Source organism: Penicillium manginii (genome assembly GCF_028828005.1).
Source record: "Penicillium manginii strain IBT 31320 chromosome Unknown utg000001l:1.0-3466041.0:1.0-3467806.0, whole genome shotgun sequence".
Lineage (NCBI taxonomy): Eukaryota > Fungi > Ascomycota > Eurotiomycetes > Eurotiales > Aspergillaceae > Penicillium > Penicillium manginii.
In genome coordinates, this window is record NW_026643102.1 from 2,019,182 (window position 1) to 2,043,978 (window position 24,797).

Here is a 24,797-nt window from a genome sequence, read left to right on the forward strand (position 1 = left end):
TCTGGCACTAACTACCGAGATATTGGACTGCGTTCTTTTGCATGCTCTCTAGGTATAAGATCTGTCACAAGGACTTTTCAACGCCACCTGCTTTTGTCCTTCCAAAGCTATCTACCCCAAATTTCTGTAGGGCTCTCCCAGTTAGCTTCGCCCTCTATTTTAATGAATCTAGCTGCACAGCCAAACCCCATGGCTATACAGCCTTTAGAAGAAATTACCGAGAAATTACCGCCAACTTTAGGTACCCTAACACCATAGCTAATGGAATTACAAAGCATGTATGACCGGAAGGAAATCAATTAATGAGTCATGTCTTCTTGGCCAAATATGCGCACAGCTTAGAGTATTTGAAGGACCATTTCAACCATCTATTTTATGGAGAATATATGCACGCAAGCTCCATCTGAAATCACAGCTACATAGTGGAAGGGAAAGAGTCTCAAAGGGAGAATCCAAGGCTTTCCTCTTAGAGATACTAAAATCATTTTTTGTACATAATGCATGAAGATACTAGTCCTGAATACTGAACCCAACTGTAGATTGAATTACAGACACTAAACTAGGAAAAATATGGATCTGGTCTCCAGCACGACGTACTATGTAATTCAGAAAAACAGGCGTATTGCACCGTAAGGGGAATGCCGGCAGAAGGTATATAAGAAAATGATCCCAAGGCTGGTTGAACTTTATTATTTTCCACCCATCAAGCAATCTACTTTCAAAATGGCACCCGAAATCGATCTAACTTGGTCCTTCCCCCGACTCGCAAATTTCGAGCACAGTAAGCCATTGACTATTTTGATATAACTTTGTCTAGTGCTTGGAATTGACATACTTTCAGTCTTCGAGCTAAAACCAAACGGTCTTATCCCGACCCACCCACGGCTCCTAGAGGAATGCCTGACCACATTCAACTCCCACAATCATATCTTCGGTCTTGCGGATGTCTATTTCGCGATACATCTCATTGAATACGCGGGTGGTGATGACTGGGGATTCACTCTTGAATCCGACTACGCTCGCAATATTTACATTGCCATGGAAATATGCACCATGGTTCAGGAGATTGACATTGAGTCGCTTTCAAGTGGCAAGATCGCACACAATCTCAAAAAAAAGGTATATTTTCGCTCTAGTGATAGAGAGGAGTTTAGAGAGTGCATTCTGGAGGCATGTGTGCCATGGAGAGATGCTCGAGGCTCTGTTGTGGAATGGGGGATCGAGTTTCGGTTTCCTGATCCGCCTGTGGAGCGCAGGAGAGGAGACTTGAGAGTCCTTTCTGAATACTTCGCTATGAGTAATCCAAAGCTATTTGAGATGGTTTAAGGCGTAAATACTTCGTTCTATTTCTTTAGAACAAGAAACAGAGTCGTTATCCATTCAAACTGGCTTGTCAAATAACCTTTAGAGTAAGAGAAACATTTACACTACAGGTAAAGACTCTCCCATGATTGACAACCAATGATTTGAATTAATCAGCTTAAAGAAATACAGGCTATTCATGGGGATTCGAGATGGGGTCTCGGTAGTTGAGGCTTATGAAAGGATACCAAGGAGTCAGTTCTTACATTGCTCCCCACCAAGAGCTTTGAGAATGGCTTTGTCACAGAACTAACAATGGGATACTAGCATATGAATCTTGAGGCCCTTCCATTTTGAGTAAGAGGTCTTGAGAATTTGAGCCTTTGATCATTAAACTTTCTTTGATGAAGTCTTGTACTTGAAAACAGTCTGAGAAATACATTCTGACACTAATCAAGTAAAAGTTCAGAACCGAAGAGGCTTTTAGTTAGGAAATGAATGCATTGAATAGATTAAAAAGGGTTAAGCTTTACCACTCTTAGCTTTTTGCGTGTCGAAAACCAAGCTAAAGTTTTTCCCATACAGGTTCTTGCTTGCCCCAGATTTAGTGCATTTGGTTTATATAGGATCATTGATAATATATTAAACCTCTAGTGTCCATTTTCATGCTTCTTTGTATAGAATTTGAGGTAATTAACTTTTAATTGTCACTTATTCTTTGCATCTTTGAAAATATGCACCTAATACGTCAAGAGATCTTCTCATTGAATTACTTCATGATTGCGTGATAAGTTTCTACGATGGAAGTGAGGGAAATGCTTTGGAACCATTGAGAGCCCATGATGTAGTCATTCTCTTTTCGATTAGGCAATATAAATAGTTTAGCGTACAAAATTTTCGTGGGTCATGATTATCTGTTGAAAATTATCATATAAATGTGATAATCAAAGATGGAAAATCTTGTATAAAGTAACCTGGCCTTTCTACATATCGAGTTGCCTCAACATTCCGACCTTTCTTCTCAGCTTTGCTCAGCACTTTTAAATCTAGTTAGTTGTCATTCACGCCAAACGCTGAACTAAATATGTCATGTCTCACACCATGCTTGTATGATTAATGGAAAATACATATATCTTTTTAGCTAACCATGGAAACAGAAATCAACTTTTTCATTTCCTCAATCCATTTCGACTCTATCAACGCCAGCGAGAGCGTCAAAATTGTAATAAAGACATACAGCTTGCTCGAATTCCTCGCAAACATGAATCAGTCAGATCATTTCGCACCTGGTCCATCGGTGGTGGACCCGAGGAGACGGACTGGCAAGAGTTTGACAGTGCAAATCTGCTGCCGGAGGAACCTTATTGCCATATGACAGTCAAGACATCCGAGCCAGTTAGAGAAGGTCTTTTCGGCTTTCAAAGAGGTAAAACTGATACAGAAGCTAGAAAATCTGTGCTTCTCCCGGCATTACCCACACTCCCTGAAGGACCAAAAAGGCAATCTCCTTGTTACTCGCTTCCGTCAAAGTCAGGTAGGTTTTCCTACTAGTCGAACTTTTCAGATATTCTGACATATATTCTTAAAAGAAGACGTAGGGATCCCATCGAACACTATTCAGTTTCCTCCCTTTGACAGAACCCTTGGTTTATTTCCTAGACCGCCTACTCCTGTTCTGGCTCTCAATAACAGACGAGCAGATGGAGCCTCGTATTTTATTTAGTTCGACCTTTGTTACTTTCAAAATCATCCACTATGTCTTATTTTGTATACATGCAGTCTTTAACGGAGATGTCTGGTGTGGAGCTTCGAATCATCTGACCTAGTCTTTTTTCTTCTTCCACTTTAATATAAAACCTCTCAATACTCCTTATTCTGGAAAGAGAAAGAGAATTTTTGGAAAGAAGGTTAGCAAAGACACAACAATATTCACTATTCTGATTTGCATGTGTACCTGAGTGGCGGGGTAAGATGTGTCTCATTACGTCCTATTCAAACTCCTTTTGACTCTTATTGCTATAGGTCCAAATGTATAAGACCACAATGCATGATCAGGCACCTGTGCTATTAGAACGGATATGGAATCATCCACAACCTGAAAGAAATAAAAGCTTTGTACATGATCTTCTGATCAAAATTGTTGAGAGTGGATGCAGGATAAATCAGCCAGATTCGCCAGATTTTGCTTTACAGACAGGCGAGCAAGACGGGATAAGAAAACTGTAGAAAATTAGTGTTCAAAAGATCCAGGCCCTTCAGTTGAGGATTTAAACATTCTCGGTATGAGAGTTCAACCAGATGAGGCCGGGCTTGACTTGGTAACATAAGCTCTTATAGGCCTACAAGGCTCAGGTTGGTAGTCTGAGATTTTCAAATATCATGTTTACTAGGTTGTGGATCGGATACCATACTCGAGATATCATGCTGAGGAGACGTTTCCAGCCTTTCGGCCCTTTCCATACCCAGTGGCTCGATCTATAGTTCTCTTAGATATCACCCACAGAGTATGCTCCTAGATATGCCTTTACCCATAGATCCCAGTATCTTATATGAACATGGATTCGGTTATAGGCCGAATGTAACTCAATAACTTGCTTTGATTGAATCTTCGCATCAGAAAGTATGATCGCGAAAATGAATTGGGTTTAGCCCCTTCATATTTTAACCAGCTACTCAACTATAAATACTCCGATTCCTCTCTTGAAATCTTTCCTGATAAAGCTGCTTTACACTACTCCAAACATTTCTTCCACAACATCCCACAAAAAATGGAGATCCCCACAGAAAATTTTCTCTATGATTCTTCTACTACCCTACGAAAGAGGTACAGAGACTGCTGCAAGTTGATAGTCTCAGTCTTGCAGTTCACTACAAGTTCCGAGACGCACACCTTATTTGTGTTGTTATTCCAGCGCCATGATGGAGAATGGGGACTTCCCGGACAGCCCTTGGAGGAATCTGATGATACAATCCTGCGAATTGCATCACATCAGTGGTCGCATGCAACACAGTTAGCTGAACCCTTGACTGGGGATCAATTCACCAGCCGATCTTCCATCAACTTCAACAACGACAGTCTTTTGGCGGCACACTTTGGACTTATTATCAACAACGACATATCCCCAGCCCCAGAACCCGGAAGACTATGGATGGAAAATATCAAATCTCCTGTTGGCAGTGACCTATGGAAACTAGGGGATGGCTTCCGTGATTACTGTTGGTTCACAGAGGAGCAAGTCAGAACTTGTGAATATATCGAATCAGGATTAAAAGCCCACTTGAGGAATGCTTTCCTAATGGAAACGAAGCTTGTATAAGATTACGATTTTGTGGAGCCTTTTACCGTTATCATGTGCTTCCGGAGACACATTGAGATTGAACTTTATTGAATTCATATAAAAGATTGAAATACCACGATACCATGGCAATGAGATAGGGGTTTAGCCCAATGAAACCTAAAATACTGAACATAGACCAATCAGAATATCTTCATATCTTAAGCATCGATCTAAAGATCAAGTGGAAATTCTCAATCTAGCATTTCTTCATTCCCATCCACACAGTTCTATGGGTAATGCTGAAACACACCACAAGAGACAACAGATCGTTCTGGACCTGCTGGGAACTCTTCAAATCGCAAAGTGAGCTAGATATATGTTTTTTGTGGAAATATCCCGAGGTTGTGGACATGAATGGGGTTAGGGATGAACTGACTAGATTTGGTTCCACCTACAACGATCCTGTACTTTGACCCTTGCATTACATCAAGCTACACACTTGAAGTTGTGGTATGGTCGAATACCCACGTCTCTATAATAACAGGTTTCCAGAAGATAGATGTACACTATATGACAGTGTTATCAAGTAAAACCAAATAATACGGCCTAGGAAAGGCCCTAGCCATCAATGTAAGGCTCATGAGTAACAGGGCTGGTGAAACTATGACCTTACCATCAAACAAGAGACTAACTCGGTTGCACAGACCGTGCAGGGATTGTATAAACTTGAATGTGGATGGTAAATTGCATAGTGCTCTTTCAGTTGATATTCAAATCAAAGAAAAATCCCAATGGGGCATCTTTAGCACCCAGGGGAAGAAGCCGCGAGAGGTGTTTCTTAAAAGCTCAGCAATCCCAACCCAAATCGCAGTCCACCCACAGCGCGTTCATTCTCTTTGTCTTTATCATCTGAGTCTTCTCTCATCATGTCTCTGGCTACAGAAACACGCACTCTAAAGGTAAATCCTAAATCTTTGAGAAAGCTTTGCTTTTGCCCTGCTGATGAGACAGACCGTAAGAGTCTGTATACCGAACCTCTCTTTGGACATCATGACATTTATTTATCCTGAGAATCAATGCCTCTCTGGTGTGATCTTGGCGGCGGTTGGACTGAACCACGATTGTTCAACAGGACATCTGCCTGGAGGCCATATGGAGAACTCGGTCCTAGCGGATCTTGCCTTCTTCGAGGAGATGACGCCTCTAGTTCACCAGCATTTTGGGCCTTTCCTTTTACCGCTGAAGGATGTGAGCCTCGTGATTCCCCGAAAAGACCTGGATGATCCAAGGCTTCAAGTTCGTTGGAAATACTTGTTGGTACACAGCCAGTATTTGAAGCAGTCAAGATCCCGCAGAGTGATTGATGGACCCGAGGTTATTCGCAAATGGTACGCACACCGTTTGATGGAAACCTATTTCGACATGCAAGGTCGGGCATCCATGATGGTCAAGACAGCAGGCTCTGCTAAAGATCGTTGTTTCAACATCTATGCAGGCTTGTTAGAACAGCTTCCATTTTATATCTGTGACCAATTATTAGAAAAATGGACCCTGATACTCGATCCTGATTGGAAACCGCGTGAACCTCGGCCAGCTTGGTGGCCATCACACATACTATACAAACGGATCAGGTCCCTGACAAAGTCAAGTAATGAAAACCAAGAAATTTCTCAAAAGTGCAAATACTGACGGTGAAAAAAGACAAAGTCGAATTCCTAGATATTCTGTTATCTGGCAAAGCATTGGACAGCATGACCGCCTTGGACCTTGACATAGACCTGATAAATGATACTGAAGGAACCAAGGCGCATTATCAAGATATCCTGACCGATATATTAGAGATTTTCCACCTTCGGAGGATCTCACTTGGAGAATGTTAGTGACTTTTTATCAAGGCCTGTTTCGAATATCTGGATTTACCATACTAACCCGCAAGTATCTGGCTTGCATTTAGCTCAGGAGGCCTACAGATCAGACCCGACGCGACACCAACCAAAGATATATTCCCCTATTCAGGAAATCTTAATTCTAGCCCACAGCTCGGTGGAAGACCTCAAAGCATTAGGCAATGGATTTTGTATTATGTGGCAATACTACAACTGTCACGGAGAGCCACTGTGAGTATTCTCTGCCTTATTACTCACGACATGCTAATTCGAACAAAGAAATAATGCAACTTTATGTCTTGTGGCACTTGAGGAAGGAAAACTGACCGTACAGAGCGGAGAAATTCTTCCTCTACTGCAAGATCGTCAGATTGTTCAAAATATTCTTGACAATAGTCGGACCGAAATTTCCAGGCTCGTTGTTGCAAATGAGTTAGTATCATAACCCTTGAATGGATTCAGAACGAAGACTTAACTCGCAATATTATAGAGTGATGTACGATGGATCTGGACTAGTTCGATCTTATACGTGAGTCAATTAGCTAGAAATAAAAGCACCGCTAACCTTCTAGGGCATTTTCAATACACGAATCAGTCCCCAAGCCAATAGATTCGCCAACCCTCGCCGCTCGTTGCTGGGAGCTCATCCCACAGGCAATTATCAAGTATGAGGGTGTTTATCAAATTGAGCGTGGCTGGAGAATGCTGGCGGGAGTCAGCGACTAGACTTGCTGTTTTTATGAGAAATCTATTAGGGGCATCAGAGGCAGTTCTTCAAGGTCGATTAAGTGCCCAGGAAGTCCTAGATATATCTATGTAGACTTGAGAAGAAGAAGAAGTTCAAATACCGATACTTTCGTCAGTCAGCGGCCGATTATCGTCACCGCTGATTTGGAGCTCCTTTGTATTCAAGTTCTGAGCCCAAATTTCCTTCACTGAACTAGGTCACAATCTCATATACATGATTTATCCTGCAAAGGGTAAACACTCAATGTATCCTGTGATTGGAGCTCGGCAAATAGGACACTTCTTTGGCCTTTGAAGTTTATCTGTGCATGATTCGCAGAACATGTGCCCACAAGAAATCGTCACCCAGCGATCTGGCTGCTCGTAGCAGATCTTGCATTTAAAATTTCGCTTCTGTCGTTCCTGGTAAAGCTCTCCTTGGGTTTTCCGATGGCTCTTCCTCTCCTGGCGAAGTTCATCTTGGAGTACTTGGGTCCTGTCCTGCAGCTGTTGGATCTTATGGCGAACTGTCTTCCCAAGCTTCTTGAAAATGTTCTCCTGGTAGATTATTAGGCCAAGGAAAATCAGGGCATGAAAATTGTGAGAAACACTCACGAAGACAGACGTTTCATCTGTTTCGGTTCTTCTGCGTTTTCGAGATGGGGTTGTATCCCCCTCCTTGTCGACTAATGCGTCGATCATGTTCTCAAATTTCTGGTAGCTATAATCAGGACGAGCGCCAGTCCGAAGTCGTGAGCTACCTGGCTCGAGGCTTGTCGATTCCTCCTCGTCGTCTATAAGGATCGTATCGGAAGGGCTTGTCATTGTGAGTGAGGCACCACGCTCAGGGAGAAAATCGGCACGAGTCGGCTAGAGAAGAATAAAAGAGGATGTCGAGACTACACAGCCGGCTGGGCAGGGAGACCCTTTATAAAGCTCAGAGCCAACAGTAGCAGAATAAGCCCTAGAAGTTGATTGGACAGTAGCGCGAGCCTGAAAATTCGAGCTGTATTAAACGATTGGACGACAGATCCCGATAATGCAGGACTAGGTTATATACAGCATTGTATTTGACGCCATCTCGGGGCAAACAACTTAGTACCGGTTTTGCTTGGAGAATCAGCTCATCTTCCCTCCTCTGTACTACCTGTAACTGCCTTCTGCTAGATAATGATTTATGCAGAGAACGTTTATATATATGCATGTCTTTGAGAATGGGAATGAGCCGACTGCTGTTTATCACCCTATTGATTTGCTTTGAGAAATCTCGCTATCATTGTTTCAGCACGTACGTAATGATAACAGACAATCGACGCTGAGTGAACATCCTTCATCGTTCCATGAGCTCACTTCAGTCAATTACTTCTCACGAATTAAACTTAGTGGTGTTCTCTTTCTGAAGGTCATTCATAAACTTTCTCCATGTCCGACACTTTGGTCTTTTTCAGTCTTATCTCGTCCTGCAAGATTTATTGGAATAGGTGGATGAGCTTTGAATGCTTCGTATTGAATTTCCGGTGAGCAACATCGATCCTGAACCGAAAATCCAGAGCTTGGTGTATCTCGTTAAGGGCATCGCGCCTTGGAAGACCAAGAGCCCTTGTCTTTTTCGCTCAATTTCCCTCCTGTGATCGCATTCCACTGCCCTACAGTGTACGCGAGTTGGCTCTCGCATAACCACTACACTCATTGGCCATGTCGTGAAAGTATGAATAATAAGTTAAGTAGACCCACGAAATTCAAAATATTTCAATCTAAGCTGTCCTATCTCGCACCGGGTCATAGTACATTCTCTTCGGTGAGACAGCTTCTTCAGTTGGCTCTACTTCCTCATTGGCTAAGGGTCAGTGCGAACACTGTCCAGGAGATGCGAGGTATCCTCATTCATGCGGTTGTAGACGAGGATAGCTTCATCCTTGTATGTGTTAGATATGTCTCGAATTGGGGTTTTAAACGGGAGAATGATATCTATGAGACAATTAGACTCACTCGCATCGCTCGGTAATAATGTTCATGCTGTGCATCATTGGGGTTTAGACCCAGCGCTAGTATGAACTCTTCCTTAGAGACTCGAGGGCCCACAGATGCCATTTCCATATGCCCAGTGTAGTAAGGTTTTGAGTTTGTGTTGGAATGGAGCAAGGCTTCTTGGGCTTGGGCTGTACTGGACTCTTGCAGCCGGTAGTCGTGTGGAGGGCGGCAGTGTGAGTTGTCGGGAAGAACGCAACAAGTCTGGCGAGATTATATGACAGGGACGATATAGACATGTTTTTGAACGGCTGAATATCCATGGATCTCCCAGAGTACTCATATTAATCTTCTCGGGTTAAACCAATCTCAAACGGATTGTCCAGCAAAAACCCCAAACGGTCTCTACTCCAAGGCCGCGGAAGATTTGCCGTTGAGACCAAATTGAAACTATGTATTGCTTGTAAAAAGAGGCTACCAGGCGGGAAAATGAGCCAGGGGTGAACAATAAAGCCAGGAAGTCTTTGCAAGCCAAATGGGCAACCGAAATTTAACAGGCGTAGACGCATTTGCACTGAGTCCGCGAGGGAGATGTTGAGGGCCGAGCAAAGTGGATCTCCCTTGACAAACGGGACTCTCTTGGCAGAAGTGATTTATAATAGACGTCTAGGCGACATATGTACAGGAGCCCACTGTAGTGGCGATTTTATAATACTGAAAAGATAGTATTGGAAGAAAACCTACGAACACGTAGCGACTCGGGGGTATATCGAAATAGCAAAACTAAAACAAAACCACATGCTTCATTCTATTTCTACTTTTGTATCTTGCAAGGGTGGTAATTAGTTCATTCAGGGATTTTGTGCTTCAATACACATGTAAGATTCGGCTCTGTGAGGGTACAGCCGGAGTTGTACAATGTGCCCCCCCCGTTCAGACCATCTTGAATCCACCAACAACCATAATTCAACTACGTCAAACGTAAATAGGCACCAGAAGCCGAATGGATTACTGGTTAGATTAAGTACATCTATCCCTTGCATATCGCCTAATATGATAAGATACAAGTCCTGTGTTCTTACTTACTTATATAGTGGCGATGGAGAAGGCACTGTGGGGCGAACGGGTCGTCTTTTTGGGGACGGAATATACGGTTTCAGGCCATTTTGAAAGCACTCCTGGATCCTTGGCACCAAAGCCAAGTAAAATAAAACAGAGAAATGAAATCAGGCGATTGAGTGTCTTTAGACCGAATGTTTCAATGAATGTATTGAGGCGTTTGATCTCGGTTTGCTGATCGGATAGATTTGATATAGGGGATGCAGTCAGACCTTAGAACGGGTATAATGTTGGCTGGTTTCCGGATATGTCGGTATCCGTGAAGAACCCAGATCAACTCGCCAATCAGATCTACAGGTTCATATCCGTGGAGGCGTTAGGTCTTCCAATGCTTCGTCATTTTCACACAAAATATTAATACGAGCTTCATGTTGAACCAGGAAGTTATTGTCTTGAATAGCGGCCCATTTCGTATTCTTCTCAGAAGTCAGTGGCTGCCAGGGATATCTCAAAATAATACACTCTATCCATACCAAGCGGTGGCTCAGTGAAAAAGCAAAGACTTGTTTGCGATTTCATGTGACACACAAAGCCGTTTTCCGTGTCCATACGTGACAGTTTAATCTTGCGACAAGACAAAGGGTGAGGCTAGGTGTGGCTGCCCCGGAATGCTACAGTACACGCGTTGACTCCCGCAAAGTTTGCATTAGGTGTGAAGAACTCAGATTCCTGGCCTGTGATTGAATATATTGCTGGGTTCAGACACATCTATGGCGCCACTTTCAGGCAAGATATACAGAAGATGCCGGGTGGATTCTTGGTGATCACAAACTAATTCCGAAGTACATTTTCGCTAGCGAATGAGTGCGGCATCGCTTTACGAAGACCGTAAGCTAATAAATTGTCTTTTTTGCTGAGATCTTCTATAGGAAGTATCTTAGGGCTCTGGCCCAGCTATCAAAGGGTATATCGGGCCAATGGAGAGGAAAGTATCCCCCGAACTTCTTGTTGGTCTCCAAATCCAATTCTCAATTCAGTCAGTGGTTCCGGCCACCTAAGATCCACAATTCCTGGTTCGCGTGGAATAATGTCATGAGCGTGTTGGAAGCCATTGGGAATTATCTTGCTTCCATTTTGAGAATCCATGCCTGGGGTCTCAATGAAGATTCTGTCTTTTACCTGAAAGAATTATGTTGAGGCTCGCGCCCATCTACCATTCACCTCTTCTTCAAACGCGTAACACAATACGACCCGCAAAATTATATTTAGGTCAGTATCAGAACAATTGAATATTATTTGCTGCATAAGCTCTGTTCATACCTGGATAGCGAGAAAAAGACAGAGAACTTGTAACTTGTAAAAAGACCCCCCCCTCAAACGTGTATCAGGGGAAGAAGTCAACTTGTTGAAGATGTCTAAAAAGAGTCGTGTTGCAAAAAACTCACAAATCAGTGACTCCTTATTACCTGGTGCGCTCGAAATGTCCTCGTTGTGGAGCTCTCGGTTGCGCTCTGCGCTTGTCTTCTGGAGAAGCTGATATCCCTATGTTGAGCATTTTGATCTCTTTTTCAAGTTTCTTGATGAGAGCTTCGTCGGACCTTTCTTGTTGTACCGATTCCCGATGAGTAACTGGTTCACCGCGGAAGGTGCTGCGGTGATCTTTGTGAGCGTGCGAGGAGAATCCACTTTCGGTGTCGCTACTATCGCTGGTACCATATCGTGACTGATGTTTGGATGTCTTCTTTGTAAATCCTGAGGAGCGCACGGGCTCGGTATGATGTCTTCGTTTGCGAAACCTTTTGGAGCTCACCAGGCTATTGCTCTCTGTATCAAGGTCAAAATTGATGTGAAAACTATTGTCAGATTCTCTCTTCTTGAGACTAAGCAACAGGAAGGGAGCTATGCGATACACCCGGTAGTATAGGACTGCTGCCTCGGCATTGCCTGCATGGCCAAACAAGTGAATTATATCCAGCTATATGAACTAGCACTGATTCCTGTTGGATATACTGTCCCTAGTGCAAGCGACATAAATTATTTAGAGGTCCAACGTGGGCTTATTCCACACGCGGACTTTGTACACCATGGGGAACCGCCTGAAAACGATATTACGGTATGGGATGCATGTCATTAGTTGTTGATCTTTAACCTGATCAGAGCAAGCTCAAAGAGGCCGAGAATATGTACCAGCGAGTACTGCCGTCAAAAAAATTGGAATAAGTTGAAATTGCTTTCCACGACGCCTCGACAAGATTTGGGGAATTTGCACGAAGCCATACGTGTATATCAAATCTGTCATTGTTCCCAGAATTCCTCAACAAAGAAGACAAAGATGCGTTAGAAACATTGCCCATTACAGCAAACTATTGGTCCACGTCTTCATGAATGAGTCCCACGTCGTCTGCATCTTCCACTTCGTCTTGGATCCAATTTTCGAAGGCAGGTATATACCGATGCACAAGAGTCAAGGCATCGACCTGACGTAGAGAATAACTTATTAAATTATCGTCCCGGCCTCGCTCCGGTAACCAGCCATCCGCACAGAGCTGCTCCTGAATCGATTTTTCGATGTCGAAAATGCAACTTTCCGAGTCGAGAACATACTGCTCTTCCTCCCACCATGGATATGGGATTGTGGGTAAATTACAGCCTTGAGAATATTTCGCTACGGAGCAATTGTATAAGTAAAAAGTATGTTCATCTAAGCTGCCGAATAGACTCACTTTGCTCCTCAATATGGTCCCTCGCAAGCTGATGCATGAGATAGTAAGGTAATAATTTTGCGAAGACCATTCTTGTCAGAGCCATAGACCTATGCAACATTGCCTGGCCTGTCTTGCATTGGTTAGTTTTGGTACTATCTATGTCGTCTGTGAGCTGGTGTTTTACTGACCTGCCTTCTCGCGGTCGCTAGGCCCTATAGAAGACAAGCTCGGCACGGCAACGAATTAGTGGGCCATGATAAAGAATGAAGTTCGAAGGGGTAACGATAGAGAGCGAAGGAGATTTCTCAAGGCCGATAAACTGTGTGTGTTGAGGGTTGGATGAGTTGGAGATGAAGACCTATTTATGCGCAAACGCTGAGTCCGGCCCGCAGCTATACGCACATCCCAAGCATATCCATCGAGGAAGTTCGGGCACAAAGAAGATTGCAAGATTTTCCAAATCAAGCAAACACTGTCATTAGAAGACTTTCGGAGCAAACTTTGTCGCTTAGTATGGACAAAGAACTGTGGGACGAGAACTCTCTTGGGAGAGTCTAACGAAGCGAGTCCTCGCTTTGAACAAAGAAACACGAAGCTCGTGACTCGACAAGGTGGGTCGTAATAAACAACGGCCTCATTTTCTCGCGTTCGAACAAAGAAACTTGGTTTTCCAATGCTGGCGACCGGCGACAGGGTATTTGGTTGAGTTTGAGAGCTCAGGCTTTCAGGAAGGCAAAGATAACGAACATATGAAAAGAGAGAGAGGGAGGAGTGGGAGGGGGTGTCGGGTTACGTAGCGCGAAGAACAGCCCATTAACCAGCCCCATGCAAAAAGAAACATACCTTGCTATTTCTTGGTCAGTCATTTATCTTGGTACTCAGAGAGGAGTTAATATTCATTATAGCTCGTGGACCGGATCGATTGCCAAACATCAGATTCAAAAGGTCCAAAGCTAGATCTGGGCTTCGAGCACGCATGTAGCTTACTCGGGCGCGCATTAGCTTGTGGATCAAGACAATAGCGGTAAATTTGAAAGTGAAAAGAAAAATTGATTAAATGTCGCAAAGCCTCTGAATTGTATTTTCTAGAGTAAGTGAGAGATTTGTAAAGATACAGCCGTGGCCTCTCAACATAGCTCTCTGGCGCTTCGATTCTTCTACTTCATAGTTAGTAATTTCTACCGCAAAACCACGCATTTTTACAAAAAGTTGCTTCTGTTCAATCCTGGCGATTGTGTGAATGGCCAGAAGGAAGGTTGAATCTTTTTAGTTGACCTATTATCTAATTGATCAACGTGATTTTTAAATTCGACAAGTAGTTGGCCAATGCCATGCATCGCACTTTCATTGACCGTTGAAACAGGGGTCCATTGGGGAATGTTCTCCGCCCCAATACAGCAACTTCAGCCTCAAGTTGAATTAGATTAATGGCGTCGTTCAAGATACCTAAAATTCACCATCTAGTTACAAAGAAAATATTGAAAACCAAGAAATTTGACATCGGCCTACTGGCTCCAATGCAGGGATTCGAGATTTGTGGATGCCCATCAAGAAAATTTCTTTCTCTGATTATCTTTTTTAGACTTTCTTTGATGCGGAAGACCGGACAAGTTGTCCCCGAACTTTAGCGCAGCCACAGTATCAGCACTGTGCCAAATCCTGCTTGAATAGCAGCGAAAGTTAAAAATTCAACCGCTATATCGTGAGCAATTCGCCTCTGAATTACTTTTCATCTTCTTTGCATCATATTCGAACCTTCCAATATGTACTCATCACAAGCATCTGGCCATAGCAAAGAATATACTGAGATGGAGAAGGGAGCTCTAATTTACCTTCAAGTTACAAGGTCTACCGTGGTCTGAAATTGTCTATCAGTTCAACGAACGGGTCGACCTCGATCGACAGCGGACCCAGGCGGCGTTAGAGTCAAAATGGCGGCAATTGAAGCCCACAATTTTTACGTAATGGAATCTAATACCTTTCATACCGATACACATCACTAAGTTCTCCAGTTCCGCTTATGCACCAAATGAGATTTGACAGACAAAAGGAGCAATTGGAAGGGATCGTGTTATATCAATCACGCACCTAATATGGTTGGGTATTCCCCACCTTGGCTTCCTAGTCCGATAGAGCTAATGGTGCAACTTTGATAAGTTTCTTTCTGTGGAGTCTATTGAAGTACATTTTGCAAGTCCTGAAGCCATTGAATTTGTCGCATTATGAGATCAAAATCACGAAGCAAGTATCCCTTTCTTCTTTTTGAAGGACTCTGATGTAATTCCATTCCCAGAAGCTTTGCGCTTTTTAGATTCATCGCAAATGGGGCACGAGAAAGTAAGAAAGTGCGTATTTTGTTTTCCAAATGGCGAATGAAAGCCTTGCTGCACTTCAAACCATTGTATCGAGTTGGGAAAACCACTTATTTTTCGTTGAAAACTTTGTTTTCCTTGGAGAAAAATGCTGACTATATCCTTTGGCTGGCGCACAAAGAAGGAGACCTGCTTTCGATACCGACAGCACGCTGCGCAGATATTGGCGATGCTACAATCACCAATTACTTCGCTTTCAATAACAAACTGAAGGGTTGAGGTATAAAGCTCGCCAAGGGCATTGAAGACGTCCTTTGGGTTTATACGACAGCGGATCGAGCCCTGGCAATAGTAAAAGCCCCCTCGGTAGTATGAGGGTTGATCAAGTGTGAAGAAGAAATTAGATACAAGCAGTGCTGTAGCGACTTCAGTTAATTGGCAAAATGGGTTGAGGTGAATCCTTTCCTTTTGCGACTGTAGATTTTCCACGTCATCTAATCGAATGGGTGACGAGAGCTGAGTGTCAAGACGAAAATAATCCTTTCTGTGCTGTTCACTAAGACAGTTTGTCATATCACGGGAGCGGGAATGCCCATCAAGAAAATCCATAAAAGATTCCCAGAGTCGTAGAATTGAATGGCTGCTTCTTTTCATCTTACTTTTACCTTTTAGGACTTCTCCAGTGCCGAGGGAGAGGGTAATGTCATGAACCGTATTCTCAGACCAAATGCGCTTCGCTTCCCAAGTAGCGAGTTCTATTGGGTTCGGGAAGCCCAATCCACCGTCCCAGAACTCTTGATCACCGATTTTTATTGGCTTAAAAAAACTAAGAAAAGAAAGGAAGAAAGAAATCAGAGTCGTTAATAGTCAAGTTCAGTCTAGATACTCACATTGGTGCAGCGGTTGTGGCGCGGGCGCTATTATTGTTAGCTTAGTCAAGTTGACATATATATAGAGACACCAACGCTTGCCAAAGAAGAGGTTCATGAAGTATATCGTCAGGACGAACGAGCGAATATCCTAGATAGTTTAGCTGTGCATGAAGATTCTATATTGGCTTCACACCTTCTTTGCCACTCAGTGCCACAGGTCCATTGTAATTTGTCAGGATAGTGCGACTGTTACCACCTGATGTAGCAGTCACTGCCACTTTAGTCCCCTGTACAATATGAGGCACAAAGCCAAAAAATTCACAAGTCTGAAAGGTTTCCTGAAGGGCTCCCTCTAAAAGATTCTCCTTGTACATCGCGTCAGTAGTTATATAGTTCACCATTGATTTCAGTCGACCAATTAAAGACCCCGAACCGGAGAAGCACTTAGTTGCAAGTGTCTCAAATGTCGATGCATTTTCCGAAACAGGCCATTTCTGATGGAATTGCGCCAGAACGGTCAGACCTCCTAAATAACGGTCAGATTAGTCTGCTAAGTACATGGGCTACGAATCATGGCCTACCTGAGCTTGTGCCTAAAGCCAAGTCAATCAGATCGTGAAGAAGACAATTCCCTAGAAGCTTTTGGAGCTCGGTCATAAACTCCAATGGTGTCACACCTCGTGCGCCACCACCATCAATTCCCAATAATCTGACACCGGAAGTTTGAGGTCTTAGATTTACTTCCGCCCTACCGCCATCGTTAAATATACACTGAATCTCAAATCGACTTTCAGTCCTTGGAACCCCAATCCCAAACGTGGCGACGCATGTATCACATAGGGAGTGGCCGCAGCTTAGGTGACGCTCGGGATACCGTATCAAACAGCCTATACACACTTGATTACTGCAAATGGGACGAATGAAATGCTCATACTTGATCGCAGTTCTCTTATGTAGTTGCGATGAACTTGCAAGACCTTGCTCAAGTGATTCAAATAAATCTTCACAATTGCGTCGCACCTCCTCGTTCATATATCGAGTGCAAGACTCGTCATACACAGAGCTGAATGATGACGTGCAGTGGTCTTGGTAGAGGCTTTTATAAACCAAGGCGGGATCGAACACTGTATAATATGAGTAACATGTCATGGCAACGTGGAGGTACATACAGTGCATCCGTGGCGGAAATGCATCCATTATAATACTTGATGCGATAAATGATGCCGTTATGCCATATGGGACCTTATTCTTTGTAGCAAGTCTCAAGAAAGTTTGGAGAAAGTCAGTATAATTGCTGGCAATAGGGTTTGTTAGACGAGCAGCATAGACAAAGTCAAAGCCTCTAGATGTCGTAGCGACGGTATGACCGGTTGCGAGCTTAAAAAAGCCAGATATATGTAAGCCGGAAAATAAACACCGTAGATGTCGGCGGATAGCTCTCATCTCTTCAAGCTGTGCACGGATTTGAAATCGGAGCCTTTGATACCGCGCTATAGTGGAAAGATGTCTTCCAGCGAGCCGGAATATCTTGAGTGAGGAAAATATCGACCATATTCGGGATCCTAATAGGGACTCCAAGGACTTCCCAAATGTTTCCACGAGGTTATTATAAGGACCATCCTCCGAAACAATAATAAGAAGTTTAGGTCGCAGATCTAAGGGAAGAGTTGATGCACTCCCTAGCTCAACCCAGGACTGGAGGAGACTAGATAGTGAGTCTAGTGTCAGAAAATCATCTGCAAAGATACAAATCACATCGCTAAACAAGTTGACTAGTCTTGAATAGATCATATCCAGAGGAGATCTTGAATACTGAGTTGGACGCCAAGAGATGGAATGGCGTGTGGTTTCATGGCAGTTTGTGTAACTACTCTCCGTAGAAAGCTGCTCAGACGGGTCACTGTCAATGAGTAGTATAGGATACTCATTGTAAAATGACTCATTATCTACTCGAAGGTTAATATGGGCACGTTCTGTACGGCGACTAAGATTATTTCGAGGAAATAGACTCCGCAGAGCTTCATCCTTAGTCCTCTTTCCCAAGAAGAATACAAATTGAGGACACTGGGCTTCAGGCTCTGGCATATCCCGGACCAGAGTATCGAGTATATCCGATTGCTCGAGATTGATTGTGCTAGTGTTTTGTTCTTGAACAGCACGCAGCCATCCGATGTGTCGACAGGAAGCCATCATTGGGAATACCCGTAGAGGAGACAGAACGAAAAGATCCGTGAATATATTTATATTCTAGTGATCGCAAAAGTATACCAGCACCTATAATTGCAGAATAGCGACTTTGGAAGTAGAAAAACGAAATATCTAAAAATAATCCGGCTTAAGCGCCCTGTGCGAGCAGGGCTTCTAGAATCAAACATTGTTCTCGGTTCAAGGACTCTGAATGTCGTAAACTTTTATCGAGTTCCTCAAAAAGCCCAAGAATTTTGGTAATTGATTGAAGCGACGTAGTTGAGATCTCTATTCGCTTTTTGTAATGCTGACGAATCATATTGAGGAGCTCTTTCTGCTCAAGCTGGTGGCTCAAAGGATGCTTTTGAGTAGCTGTTGGGGCCTAAGACAGGACAGAAAAGTTTAGCACTCAGGTTTTACGAAGGGAGCAGCGATAAAGTGACTTGACTGGATGGATGTTGCGGTATAGCTGGCATGTTCGGCTGATAAGAAGGGGTTGAGCAGTACAAGGGGTTGAGCAGTACAAGGGGACGAAATACGAGTCCAGCAGCACTTTGTACTGTCTTTTATGTCTAACGGGCCTAGAGCTGATTATTACCTCTTCTGAAGCCACGCCCCCAGATCGAGCGCGTAATTTACAGTCTGATCGACATGGCCGGGGTTCGGGGGACTGACCCGGCGTGTGTTGAAAACACCACAGTACATATGATGGCTTGTGGGGCAACGTGTTGGTTCCACTCATTACTCGCATACATAAAAAGCCCCCACTCCAGTGGGGCGACACAGTGACTGTGCCGCCGGAGATGAGCGAGTGATGATCTTTGCTCTGAAAATCAGTGGAAAGTTAGGCTATACTATCACCGGCAGTACAACAAAGGCATCCTCCGTGGGTATATTCTCGTGGGTGGCCTTCTCGTGGGCGGCTCCCTCGTGGGTGGCCTTCTCGTGGGCGGCTCCCTCGTGGGTGGTCTTCTCGTAGGCGGCTCCCTCGTGGGCGGCTCCCCCCGTGGGCGGTCTCGTGGGCGGCATCGAAACTTCGCGGGGGCGAGCCTCGCAGGAGTTCGGTGGTTTCGCGATCGACGTCGGCTCGTCGGACGCCTTTTAGCTCGTGGGCCGGACTGGTGCCAAGAAGGTCCGAGGACGTGTCTGGACGAACATCCCATGCATTAGCTCGTGGATCTAAAGTGAAACGTGATCTACATCCCCTGCACCTTGTCACAGAAGCGCCAATGTCTCACTCCAACCTACATTAGCTCGTGGATCTAGAGCGATAACGTGATCTAATCACCCTGCGCCTTACAACAGAAGTATAAAACCGGGGAAACTTATCGAAACGGATTCTGGCGACTAGCCAACCAGGATCTTTCGTAAGTGTTATATTACGCCACAATGATATCAGTGAGGGGTGTACGAAAGGATTCACATAATTTATCTAACGCAATCTGGAAAGCAATGTACAATGTCTCCTCTTCTTTCTTCCGTTTAGCCGACCGTAGCCTTCATTTGCATTTCCTGTACTGAGTTGGAGAGCTGTAAAAGATAAGGCTGCAGCTGCTCGACGTAGCTCTCCAAGGCATTGATCGTTCTTTCGATAATTAATAACATTTATTCAAATAGTTCATTTATTGACAAACCTCTCCTTTTGAGCGATCCTGATAAATTATTTAGTATGAGAGAATAACAAATCACTTTGAGATCTTACATGTTTTCCAAATCATCAACACGATTCTGTAGGTCGACAAGTGATTGGTTTATCTCACATGTATCACTCTCATCAAGGGTTGGAGCTCGTGTCAGCTCAGGCAGGTTCTCCACTGTTGGGACTGGCTCTTCGCCAGGTGGAGCAGCCTCGGCCTCAAGCTGGAATGGATCAATGTACTGATCTAAGAATTCATTCCAGCAGAAGTCTTCCTGCTGTTCGAGTGGATATTGGAGATCAGGGAACTCAGCATTCATATCCTGGCTCCAGAGGAGAAAATGTTCGAGGTTGGTAGTAGGCTCCATAGTGTGGATTCAGATTTTTGTTGGGTGAGAATCAGGGATGTACTGTGCTTAATTTATGGCACAGTGACTGTGCCAGAGCTGCCTCTGTTTCCGGATTTATCAGGGGCGAAGATCATAAATAGAATCCATCTATCGTGGGCGATTCGCTTCCCAATCAATTTTCACCTTTTCTATACCACATTGGAGCGTTCCCACAATGTCGGTGCAAGCGCTTGGCCATAACAAAAAATACACAGGAATTGAAGAGCAAATTCTTGTCTACTTCAAGACACAATGTCTTTCCTGGCCTGAAATTTTTACAGAATACAACAAATGAGTCGATCTCGACCGGCAGAGAACACGGACAGCTTTAGAAACAAAGAGGCGACAGCTCAAGCCCGGAGTCTAAATTGGGTAATTTCCCCTCTAAAATCTTGTTTTACGCAATCGCTGATCCCTCAAGCGCGTTTCACCCCACGAACCAGAATGAAAGGGAATTGGACGGGGATCTTTACAATGTATCAAACTAGTCACATATGTGATTCAGCCATGCTGAAAGCCAGGGGGCTGTTTGTGATTACCTATTCCAGTAAAGCTTCAGAGCTGGCAATAAAGATAAATACCCCTCTTTGACCCTGCTTCTAATATCCTAAATGTTCATCTTTTCTTTCCACAATTCCTGCGATCATGCAAAATCAATCAGTACGTCTTTTTTTAAGACAATTCAGCAGAATGACTTGGCTGATAGTGTCTAGGTTACTACAGAGTATATAACCACTTCATGGGCTGTGGTCAAAGGCTTTTTCTCTCGTGAGCAGAGACTATTGGAGCATATCGCGCAGATCGAGAAATCTTTGCACCAAGCAGGATGGCAAAACCAACAGGAAAGACTTGGATATACAAATCTGCTCTCGCAATACAATGAGCTTTACGAAGGATATCAGAAGATTCTTGGCTCGTATGAGTCTCTTCTAAAGACAATTGGGGACAAGACGAGTGATACACCTCCACCATCTGCATACGAAGAACTGCGGGTTATATTCGAGAAGCCAGATCATACTGATAGTGTGGATGATCTTGATGAGGATGTGAAGCATGAGGTCAACAGTGTTTGAGTTCCTATGTACTTTGTCACTTTCCTGGACATTATCATTTCTCGGTCTTATTATGTGAAGTATGAATTTATGGCCGAGTAACATTTTCATTATTTATCTGATTGTAGCTAGCTCTCTCATTGCTGGGGTCTCTTCGTTCAACATCTGCCATTGTAATGCAATTCGTATATGGCGCCTTCGAGTTCTGTCAGGAGCTATAGTGCGAGAGCTTCTTGTATCCACATGACGCCTAGTAGATAAATGTGGAACGGTACGCGGTGGCGAGCGACGAGAAACCCGATTTTGCCTATTCCTTGGTGCAATTACTGTGTTCTGCCGAGGATGCCTCCTTCTCAATCTTTGTCTCCGCTGTGAGTCCCCGGGTAATACTCGCAAGCGCCTGCGGGCAGTTGGCCCGCGTATATGACTTTCTGGCTCGGAAGTCGCTACAGAGTCGTCCCACCACTCCCCATACGAGTTCGACGAGTTAGGAAGTTGATTTACTACCTTTTGCTCAAAGGTGAATCTCTGAACTCTCCAATCCTTAGGATACGAAAAGTTCTCAATTAATTCAGATATAAAGTCCCGGACATCTTCAAACCTTGCTGTTGAGCGAAAAATAACAGCATCCCTGACAGCAAGGGCCAGTTGCTGCCCAGCCTGAAACCAATTATTTACTGGGATACATCCATAGCCGTCTGGGTCTCCATGAATTGAGTTTATCTGGGCGTTTATGAGTTCGTTTGTGGCCTCGAGCTCTTGTTTAGCATTATGGCGCTCGTGAGATGAACCCCATAGAATCTGAGCCATTAGAGGAGATGCTTCATTCCAATGTGATAAATATCTATCCGCCAAGGAAGGATCACTATACAAGGCGGGATCCTGGGTCCAGTTTATAAATACACCATATGGACCAGAATCAGGATGACGTCTTGTTGAATAGTGGCGAAGCTGGTGAATCCGAAATTGTTCACGAGTAACAGGTAGGTATGCTGGTGGGAGGTTATCAAAGCTCTCCATAGTATATGTAGTAGTCAGAGATTTTGGAATAGAGTACTAAAGTGTGATTCTTAAATATCAGGTTCTGGAAATGCTACATTTGAACTGTGACTTCTGTAGTTTCTTATGCACAATTGCGCTTTTTGGAAAATGACCCACATAGTACTATAAGAACCAGCATCCCATTAAGTGGCCGCTAAAAAAGGGCTTCCACTCAATAAATATGCCTGCCTTTAGCCATGCGAGTGAAACTAGTGAACGCTCTGAGACTGATAACTCTAGTGATCTTTCTTCTCGGGATGTCAGTCCTATTGATGATACTCAAGGCAGCGAACCTGGCTCGCAGAGTGATAGAGAGGGAGCCGATTCAGAATCAGAAAACATCTTCTGGCGAGGGCTTGTCAACTTGAACGAGCTGCAAGCTGAGACCCAGAGGCTATATCCTGGTATATTTTCTAATGGAACAATTCTGGGTTGGCGAGGGAACGGATTCGGCTACTCTGTGATTGTTGGATATAAAACTGGGGGGACAACGATAGCTCGTGTTGAACCGTTACGAAGACGTCCGTTACCAAGCAATGATCTCCACATATCTTCCACTTGCCGTGGTAAGAGGCGAATGGACAACACTGATGAATACTGGTCAGTAGCCCAGGTTGCCTCTGTTGGTCTTATTGCATGGCGAGTAGATGCTAAATATAACGACAACCCTACTGCAATACTTCGCCCTATGCTCAAGGCCTGGTATCCGGAGACTTATATTCAAGTCTTCTGGCAGGGCGGTGGAAATTCCTGGGAGAGTCGTGGTAACTTTCGTCATATTTATTGTATGACTGATCTAGAAGCCGACATCCTGATCTATCGAATGGCAATACACCAACAAAGTGAATACGAATTTGCTCTGACTGGCCAATACCCAACATTGCCTGATGGTGGGAATATGCAAAATCTACATTGGAGGAACACAAATGCCGATGGGAAGGCACATTGGCTGACGCCCCGAGCAAGGAGTGAAACAGCAGGCAACTCTTTAAATGAGGAACGATCTAATAGATATTCTGGCCGTGCTCATTCGAGGCACAGAGGCCATACTGAGGCTGATATTGGGGAACAAGATACTGAACAAAGTTCTGCAGAATCTGATGAGGGATTTCATGAAGAATCGCATGATAATAATCATGATCATGAAATTGGACATCCCATAGACTCCAGCAATAATGGAAGTGATAGCGATAGCGATGATGATGATACTCAGCAAACACCTAGGCATCATTCAAGAAGTTCTGGCTCACGATCATGCTCACGCTCACGCTCACATTCACAAAGCTATCAGGCAGGCTTGATGCAGGACACTCCGACACCGTTATTTACACCAGCAAATCGACCTAGAGATAGAAGGAATTTATCACCGATAGATGAAGATTTTATCACTCCACAATCTCGTCCGCAACCACCAAGACATCAAACCCCTACCTCAAGCCGGAGCCATACCCCAAAATCTATATTTAGTCAAACGAGGAACGGCGAATCAACAGGAACATCAGTTGAACCGGATCGTGGAAGTAGCCAGCGAAGTAGCCGAGAGTCCAGCCAGGCAACAGCTAGATTAAACACCCATTCAAGGAGACAGGAAAAGGGATCAAGGTCTTTGCAAAGTAAGAAATCAACAAGAAGTGAAGGACCGACACCAAGGCCACACACAGAACCAAGACCCCGCAGTAATCAGCAGCAAAACGGGTTGAACTCCGAGCCTTCCTGGTCATTCAAACCAACAAAGCCTACTTTAAAGATCAACAAACTATCAGATAGTACACCAGGCCCTTCGAGATCAAGCAGCACTCCTAGCTCCTCAAAATCTAAAAACAAGGATCAAGATGATTCTAGATCGGGCAGCACTCCCGGCTCCTCAAGGTCCAAAAGGAGAGATCAAAATGATTCTAGATCGGGCAGCACTCCTGGCTCCTCGAGATCCAAGAGCAGAGATAAAGACGATTCCAGATCAAGCAGCACTCCTAGCTCTTCGGGATCCAAAAGCAAAGAAAAAGACAATTCCCAGGAACATTCCACATCTAAGGGTACTCCAGGCTCTTTCAAAGGGAAAGAGGTTACAAATGATACTTTAATTTCACAGAGTCAGGGACAAGAAAATTCAAGATCAGATAGCACACCAGGCTCCTCCAGATCAAAGGGCAAAGAACGGGAGGATGGTAAGCGGCGAGAGGATTTAAGAGCGGATGGCACACCAGGCTCCTCCAGATCAAAGGGCAAAGAACGGGAGGATGGTAAGCGGCGAGAGGATTTAAGAGCGGATGGCACACCAGGCTCCTCCAGATCAAAGGGCAAACAACGGGAGGATGGTAAGCGGAGAGAGGATTTAAGAGCGGATGGCACACCAGGCTCCTCGAAATCAAGAGGTAAGCAACCAG

General features: G+C 44.1%; 8 protein-coding genes across 8 annotated transcripts; 4 read left to right on the forward strand and 4 right to left on the reverse strand.

Annotated features, from left to right (window-relative positions):
• Positions 1-723: 723 nt before the first annotated feature.
• N7533_000722 (uncharacterized protein) lies at positions 724-1,326 on the forward strand (the record flags this gene model as incomplete). Its single annotated transcript, XM_057097372.1, has 2 exons — positions 724-781; positions 842-1,326. The coding sequence occupies 2 exons, from the start codon at positions 724-726 to the stop codon at positions 1,324-1,326; spliced, it is 543 nt and encodes a 180-aa protein (XP_056965865.1).
• Positions 1,327-6,960: 5,634 nt separating this feature from the next.
• Positions 6,961-7,192, forward strand: N7533_000723 (uncharacterized protein; the record flags this gene model as incomplete). Its single annotated transcript, XM_057097373.1, has 2 exons — positions 6,961-6,995; positions 7,039-7,192. 2 exons carry the CDS (start codon positions 6,961-6,963, stop codon positions 7,190-7,192), a joined length of 189 nt encoding a protein of 62 aa, XP_056965866.1.
• Positions 7,193-7,432: 240 nt separating this feature from the next.
• N7533_000724 (RING finger protein) lies at positions 7,433-8,017 on the reverse strand (the record flags this gene model as incomplete). The annotated part of the gene is made up of 1 exon (XM_057097374.1): positions 7,433-8,017. One exon carries the CDS (start codon positions 8,015-8,017, stop codon positions 7,433-7,435), a length of 585 nt encoding a protein of 194 aa, XP_056965867.1.
• Positions 8,018-9,029: 1,012 nt separating this feature from the next.
• Positions 9,030-9,283, reverse strand: N7533_000725 (uncharacterized protein; the record flags this gene model as incomplete). The annotated part of the gene is made up of 2 exons (XM_057097375.1): positions 9,030-9,107; positions 9,182-9,283. 2 exons carry the CDS (start codon positions 9,281-9,283, stop codon positions 9,030-9,032), a joined length of 180 nt encoding a protein of 59 aa, XP_056965868.1.
• A 6,063-nt stretch (positions 9,284-15,346) lies between these two features.
• On the reverse strand, positions 15,347-16,765 carry N7533_000726 (uncharacterized protein; the record flags this gene model as incomplete). The annotated part of the gene is given in 6 exon segments (XM_057097376.1): positions 15,347-15,373; positions 15,393-16,052; positions 16,127-16,153; positions 16,198-16,256; positions 16,302-16,634; positions 16,690-16,765. The coding sequence occupies 6 exon segments, from the start codon at positions 16,763-16,765 to the stop codon at positions 15,347-15,349; spliced, it is 1,182 nt and encodes a 393-aa protein (XP_056965869.1).
• Positions 16,766-19,144: 2,379 nt separating this feature from the next.
• N7533_000727 (uncharacterized protein) lies at positions 19,145-20,299 on the reverse strand (the record flags this gene model as incomplete). The annotated part of the gene is made up of 4 exons (XM_057097377.1): positions 19,145-19,393; positions 19,787-19,880; positions 19,930-19,947; positions 19,998-20,299. 4 exons carry the CDS (start codon positions 20,297-20,299, stop codon positions 19,145-19,147), a joined length of 663 nt encoding a protein of 220 aa, XP_056965870.1.
• Positions 20,300-20,965: 666 nt separating this feature from the next.
• N7533_000728 (uncharacterized protein) lies at positions 20,966-21,393 on the forward strand (the record flags this gene model as incomplete). Its single annotated transcript, XM_057097378.1, has 2 exons — positions 20,966-20,980; positions 21,034-21,393. 2 exons carry the CDS (start codon positions 20,966-20,968, stop codon positions 21,391-21,393), a joined length of 375 nt encoding a protein of 124 aa, XP_056965871.1.
• Positions 21,394-22,594: 1,201 nt separating this feature from the next.
• Positions 22,595-23,576, forward strand: N7533_000729 (uncharacterized protein; the record flags this gene model as incomplete). The annotated part of the gene is made up of 2 exons (XM_057097379.1): positions 22,595-23,381; positions 23,425-23,576. The coding sequence occupies 2 exons, from the start codon at positions 22,595-22,597 to the stop codon at positions 23,574-23,576; spliced, it is 939 nt and encodes a 312-aa protein (XP_056965872.1).
• Between the last annotated feature and the right edge of the window lie 1,221 nt (positions 23,577-24,797).